The sequence below is a fragment of the Daucus carota genome, chromosome 7, assembly GCF_001625215.2.
Source record: "Daucus carota subsp. sativus chromosome 7, DH1 v3.0, whole genome shotgun sequence".
NCBI lineage: Eukaryota > Viridiplantae > Streptophyta > Magnoliopsida > Apiales > Apiaceae > Daucus > Daucus carota.
The window spans coordinates 39,630,898-39,638,502 of record NC_030387.2 but is presented as its reverse complement, the minus strand read 5'-3'; the positions used below and the strand labels follow the sequence as shown (position 1 = coordinate 39,638,502).

Here is a 7,605-nt window from a genome sequence, read left to right as displayed (position 1 = left end):
TTTTACTCATAAAACAAAACCTACACATAAATATGTGACTATGGTGCATGACACTGATAATAAATTGATCACATAACATGAAATGCATAGCTAAAAAACACAGGTGTATGTAGTGCGTATATCTGTACAGAAACAGTCCATGGTATATAGACATGATAACAAAATAAAGTAAAATACATATATTTATGATATATCAAGATATGAGATCTAAACTCCAGAATTATAAATAAATTTCGACCATCTAATCTAAGACAACATTGTGCACATTCCAATGTGACTGATTAGCCTGTTTCTGAAATTAAGAAGGCTAAATCAACTGTATTATGAAAGACATTCCAAGGACATGTTAAACTAGAAACTACACCTACCTCTGCACATGAGCAACGAGGTTCTTAGATAATGTTAACTTGCTTCATTTCTCTGTTTCTTCATGCCTTTCGATGCTCATTCTTCGAGCTACCCTGAGTGTCCGGTCTTCCTCCTGTGGCGACTGAGATCTGACACAAAGCGAAATGTTTTGCCACAGCCAGTCTCAGCACAGGTATATGGACGGTCACCTGTATGAACTCTGATATGTTCCGTCCGAGCCCAAGCCCATTTAAACGTCTTGGTGCAGCCTTCCCAAGTGCATTGTAGGGGGCGGTCCTCACGATGCACCTTCTGATGGTGGATCAGATATTTGTGCGACGCAAACTTCTTTCCGCACCCCTTGACCGAGCAGATATTTTTTTCATGGAGCCCCAGCTCTTTTTTTGAGCCAAAGTTCATCATGCATACTTCACATGAATACTTTGCCTCTGCTTTTTTGGAGCTGCTACCAGCTGATGCTTGAATTCCAGAAGCCGATTTTCCTCTGTTACCGGATGTCTTCAGTTCATCTTTTGCTACAACTTTGTGTGTAACATGTTTCGGGTCCTTTGGAGGCTGATTTAACTTTCTTGGCCTGAGTCTAGTGCTCGGCCCACCTTCCAAATTATCAGTGCCCTGGTCATGGGGAGTCTCCTCCTGGATTAGCTTTACCTTGGACTTATTTTTGTAAGTCCTCTTGTATTGTATAATACATTTGTCTTTTCTACTCCCAGAGGCCAAATCAGTTGTTCTATATAAATTGCCGGGCACTACATCAGGTTCTGGTGGCTTAGGTAAATTTTCGGATACTCTAACCTGTTCCTGGTCTGTCGCCTCGGTTGACTCTTCAACCCTTGGATACTTGCTTCTTTGGGCTGGCTCAAGATCATCCATACCCTTTCTCTTTAATTTTGGACTTGGGTTGGCACTGAAAGAAAGATTGGACCCTTCACTATCTACAGCTGATTTGATTCTTTCCTTGTCTTCTTCAGTGGTTGTCCTGAAGGAAATATCGCTCGAAATTTGTTCTGCTCCCAGTTCATCAGCCACTAGTTTTGCTTCAGCCAGAAACTTGGGATAATCTGCACAATAATCATTTCTAAATGTTATAAAAGGACAAGTAGATTAATTTTAACAATTTTGTTCCAGTGTGCACCAAATTGTGAAGACAGTATGCAATTCATCAATAAATATAATGCATTTTAGTATTTTACTCTTTATATGCTAATTAATTTGCCAAAAAACCTAAACGAAGATGTTACAGAGGAAAAAGGAGGGCAAAGTTGTGAGCACAGGATATCTCTCTACTGTAATTACAGGGTTATATACAATAACTGAGGTCTGGCGTGGCTTGAGTTCTCGCATTTTTAAATGTGAGAAATAGCAATTAGTTCCATTTCCGGAATTTTTTACGTAAAATAAATAAATAAATTAGTTGCCTGTTCATAAGTTAAAAATGCATCATGGGGCCAAAAGGATTGCACTTTGCCTGTTGAATTTGCTTCATTGTAGAAACTTTAAAGATCCATAATCATACTCACAAGAATATCTCATCAGACGTGACAACAGATTTACAAGCAATTACTTAAAATCACATAATTAAGCACTAACTATTACAACTAATTATGTACCTGGATGACAAAGGAGTAACATGTGCATGCCCCCAAGCGCATCCGGTTTCTCTTTAACTTCAAAAGCATGCTGAAGACAGAAGACATGTGATGGAAAGGACTCCTTAGCAAGGTCGGATACTGGGGAAAACTCTCTCGCTTCAGTTTCAGAGTCGGAAGCATCCTCATAATTCATAGCTATAAAAGCAAGTGAGGATATATCCTTGGGTGGTCTACTACTACAGGAAGCTCCCATCAGCCCTGCATTTAATCAAGTAAGATTAAATTGATTGCTAAAGTGAAGTAAAGCACGCCATCACACTACAAAATGTGGGTGTGTTTATACTGCCATATCAGATTACCTTCGTGATATGTATTTTACCTACTTTTCTGAAAGCTTAACCCTTAAATACACTGCACGGGAAACAACTACTATGGCACACACAAAATATAGTATGGGAGTCTTAGCATGTCTGTGTTTGAGAAAGGGAGCCGATCTGTTTTTGTAAGCATTTACAAGTTTAGACACACTATAAAGCTACAGAAATGTTTACAACGGGTTTGACTAGAAATTTATACAGAGAAAAGCTCTAAACTAGTATGTAGTATTCATTACCTAAACCAGAATCCAGCACAGCATTCTTGGCAGATCCGGCAGAACGAAACCACCAATTACTAGCACCAATGTCAGAAGCAACACCACTACCTCCAATATTGCCACAATCAGCTAGCATGAGATTGTGAACATCCACTTCACCAGGTTTTATGATTGCAGCACAAGCAAAACATAAAACACCACAAGCTAAACATGGGAAAAGTCCTGCATATGGCAACCACTCACATTGAACAAATCCATTTATGTTCAGGTTCTGAGAAGTCGTGGTGCACGAATAATTAATGTGTTTGTTATATAAAGAAATATTATTACCATCACGCAATTCAGGAAAATTTCCAACGATAAAATCATGGGGCAAAAGTATAGCTGCAGATCCTTTCCCAAGACTGTGAAGCAGGCTGATATCATGCTTCACATCTTGCAGAAAGAGCTCCTTCACCAGCCTTTCCCCTTCACCTTTCTTCTTCTCTTCTGATCCAGAACTTCTTGTTTCCATGCTCTCTGGTCCTCTGAAAATGTGAAATCAGATTTCATCAGAATGTAATTATGACTACATAAATGACTTCATCATGATACTTTCTACATATATGACTGTTCAGCTAAATCATGCAAGATGCAATCATAAACTCGAAGTAATTCATGTAGCATGGACAACCTTGAAGAGAATGACAGCGCAAGATCATAAAGCAATTGGATGTGGGAAATTAATGGAGGAGAGTTTATAGCAGCCCTGCGCATTTCAGCTTCTCTTGCAAACCGCAACCATTCAGGAGTTGCAATCTTTGAAGCTTCCGCACAGTTGAATCCTGTTTGCACAATAAATGTCAAGATATATATAGTATCGATATAATAATAATACAGACAAAATCCAATGTAAACAGATGTCTAACCATGACTGAATCCTGAGTGGTAAGCCCTTGGAAAAGTGACTACGAATTCTCCTGGATTTTGTACCAACCTGGTTTCACAAGGGAATAAAGGAGGGGGAGGAAATATGTAAAATTGCCAGAAAAATATATATAATTACATAAATACAATTGATGCTCTGTGAGAAGGTCCTAATGATCAAGTCTACACGTGAAGAGTGGGAAGAAGAAAAAATCAGGCCTTTTGTTATAAAAATTCAACAGAAAAAAATAATTGCAAACCAGCATTTACATAAAACTAATGGAAGATAAGTGTCAACCATGGATATGATGTAGAAAGAAAGATAAGCTATGTGTGTGTTTTACTGAAAGAAATCAAAACACTGTCCTCTCATATTAAACTGCTGATAAGAAAATAATAATACATACGACTTGCTTCATAGAATTGAAGTGCATACATGTTTAAATACTACTCTAACTGCCCTAGTAGGAGATTACTCATATCAGCAACGTCTCCTATTATTACTCTCCTATCATTACTCTACTAAACTCCTGCTTCTACCCATCACTACATGACCTGATCTGTGGCTACTTTCTAGGCATGCAGCAAAAGTCACGGCCATGCAGGGATAAAACAAACTTCATACAAATTAATAACTAACCAAAACAAATAAAATAATGACTAAGTTTAAGATTATCCCAACAATCACCCTCATAATCTTAAACTTGAGAAGCACTTCTCTTCATCAGTGATGCACTTCTCACCACCATCAATTTTGATGCACATCTCATCAAAAAAAACACTTTGGAGCACTTCTCCCCATGGTGCACATAATCACCCATAATTCTAAAGGAGAGGTTCTGCCTCAACCAATTGAGCCATGACTTCTTCATCATTTTGGAACCTACAGTTCTTTGCCAGATGCCCATATCTGTTGCATTTGAAGCATTGTGGCTTTCCTTTGTGCCAACAATCCTTTTCTTCATGACCGAGCTTATGACAGTGGTTGCATTGAACTTTGTTGCCTGTGCCTTTGGAGAATGAAGTTTTTGCTAATAGGAGCCCCTCATTATTTCCTCCTTTTTCTTCCTCCCTCATTGATCTCCTTTGATCAACGGCACTAAGCGCATTGACTAACTCCACTAAAGTTATTTTGGATAGGTCTTTGGAATCTTCAAGTGAGGATATTTTAGACTCATATTTTTCAGGAACACTCACCAGAATTTTATCAACAACCCTCTCATTGGCAAATGTTTCACCAAACAACCTTATTTGATTAACAATGCTCATAAGCTTACTCACATATTCCTTAATAGTTTCGTTCCCCTTCATCCGCTGCATTTCGAATTCTCGTTTGAGATTCAAAACTTGCATCAACTTTGTTTTAGCATTTCCCTCAAACTCTTCCTTCAACGTGCTCCATGCCTCTTTCGGTGACTCACAAGTCATGATACTTGTGAAGATTCCATCCGACACCGCCGAATGAATACATGAGAGTGCCTTTGCTTCTCTTGCCGCTTCTTCGTCACGTTTTTTGATTTGAGCTGCTGTTGGATTTTGTGGAAGAATGGTTAATTCAACATCACTTTCAATTGTGTCCCACAGACTCATAGCTTTCAAATATGATTTCATTTTGATAGCCCATGAATTATAGTGATCTCCTTTGAATGTAGGTATCGAAAGAGAAAAATTATTTGACGCCATTTGAAAAAAAATAAAAAAAAATTGCTTATCTATATATATATTTTCATAACTTCACAAGCCCTTTAAACCTGGCTCTGATACCAAGTGTAGAAAAAAAGATAAGCTATGTGTGTGTTTTACTGAAAGAAATCAAAACACTGTCCTCTCATATTAAACTGCTGATAAGAAAATAATAATACATACGACTTGCTTCATAGAATTGAAGTGCATACATGTTTAAATACTACTCTAACTGCCCTAGTAGGAGATTACTCATATCAGCAACGTCTCCTATTATTACTCTCCTATCATTACTCTACTAAACTCCTGCTTCTACCCATCACTACATGACCTGATCTGTGGCTACTTTCTAGGCATGCAGCAAAAGTCACGGCCATGCAGGGATAAAACAAACTTCATACAAATTAATAACTAACCAAAACAAATAAAATAATGACTAAGTTTAAGATTATCCCAACATATGAAACACTTACCTGCAGCATGGTATGCCTGCGTTTACAATTAATTCCGGAGACAGGACGGTAGTCTTTTGACCAAGAGTAGCATAACTCACTGCAGTTGTTCACACTAAAACCAGTAAGTAATGAAAAAAAAATATGCAGAACAATTCAACAGTTTCTATACTATGGTATTCTGAACAATATGCAGAATTTTACAACTGCTTCCCTGCATACAATGCATAAAGCTTCAACCCCGCAGAACTAAACGTTGAATTAGACATACAAATAAGAAGAATGGTTTGTTAAGCATGGCAATGGCAATTTCGGCATCCCAGAAAATCATATCAATTGCAAACAGCACATGTTAAAAACAAATTATGACAAACTAATTGAGACAAATGGAGCATAATTTCAATAATCACCAAACTCACAGATAGGATTCATCTCTCCATTATATCCGTGATTACGGATCACATCCTCAAAAGCGGCTGCTGCATGCTGAGGCACTCCATACCAGGTCTTCCTATCACCGGTGTGCATATAATTGAGGCTGTGCAGGTCATGATCCTCCACGTGCCACGCAAACCAGCTAAATAACATTCCTATATACACCATTGGGGATGTAACCCCAGGGATATCATCCTTCACAAACTTCAGCAAACACCTTGTGGACCTGGCCGCACCCCTCAAATTCCAATCCGTATCTCCCACATTCAAATCATCACTCAATCCATCTCCTCCCCTCCGCTTTTCCAACTCCACAAAAGCCGATATGTGCATGTCATTCGCATACTCAACCTCAAAGGGTTTCTCAGCATTAGCATTCCAATAAAGTGACTCAATTTCCAAAGGACTTAAAGCCCCTTTATCTATCGAACTTTTCTTAAAATAATTCCTCTCCAAAGACTTGGCCTTTGCTTTAAATTCCTCAACAGTGTAACTCCTCCCACTCTCCCTCACAGACTTAATCACAGGGTGCCCTTTTCCTGGGCAAGAACCAACTTGCTGCACCCGGGTAGTGAACGCAGGCCTTAATTCGCCTTCCGGGGAGGCAGAACAAGCCACCAAAGACTTATTAAGTTGAAAAAAAGTACTTTTCACCAAGGGCAATGAGACAGGGGGTATAATTTTACATATACCATACACACAAGCTTCTTTCTCAATTTTATGAATATAAGCAATTGGGTCCTCAAATTCTTCGAGGGTTGGACGAAATTCAGGGGCTAAAGGGAGGGTTTTAAGCCATTGCAAAACCTCTGTTTTGTTACAAGGGCGTGGTTTATACCCTGCTCTGCCTCTAATTCTTGCCATTGAATTTACAACAAGAAGATACAACAATTAAACAGACACAAAGAAATGTATATATCAAGAAATTAATACATACAAGATATGTGTAGCTTTCAGAAGGGCCTGATACAGGGGCTTTGAAGAAGAGATACGAGAGAGACAGAGTGAAAAGAAAGAGAGTAGCAGTGCTGGTATATTGTGTTTTTTTTGGGGACTAGTACCGGTAATATATAGACAGGGTGCTCCTCATTTTCGATTCAATTTTTTTTTCTTTTCGATTTTACCCGCAGAAAAGAGAGAGACTAGGGATGTGTGAATGTGTATTAGCCAAAACTTTACAAATAAAAGCGATTATTTAATGAATTTCAGATTTAAGTATGATGAGAATGAAAGTAATTTTTTACTGTGTTTGGTGTTGAGCCACCTACTTGTGATTTTATCATTAATTTTGAATATCATATGTATGTATTATCGTCTTTTATTCTTGAATTGGATCTCATCTTATTGAATTTGGCTTGCACTCTTATCTCAATTGCTTACGATTGTGTGCTATCATTTTTTTTTATCACTTTAGAGGAGTGAAAGAGCTTCCAAGTTCATTTTTTGAAAACTAAAATATGTTACTCATGATCATATGTCCTTTTAGTTTGTTGATTTTGGATCTTTATGTGATGAATGAAATGTATATTTACTTTCTTTCGTATGTATTTGTGAAAATTTAAAAATTTTATTG

The 7,605-nt window shown here is 37.9% G+C and overlaps 1 protein-coding gene across 1 annotated transcript; it reads right to left on the bottom strand.

Moving 5' to 3' along the window:
- Positions 1-456: 456 nt before the first annotated feature.
- On the bottom strand, positions 457-6,896 carry LOC108195046 (lysine-specific demethylase REF6-like). The gene is made up of 8 exons (XM_017361980.2): positions 6,017-6,896; positions 5,619-5,697; positions 3,465-3,532; positions 3,230-3,380; positions 2,887-3,083; positions 2,575-2,778; positions 1,980-2,219; positions 457-1,430 (listed from the first exon to the last, which is right to left on the bottom strand). The coding sequence occupies exons 1-8, from the start codon at positions 6,894-6,896 to the stop codon at positions 457-459; spliced, it is 2,793 nt and encodes a 930-aa protein (XP_017217469.2).
- Between the last annotated feature and the right edge of the window lie 709 nt (positions 6,897-7,605).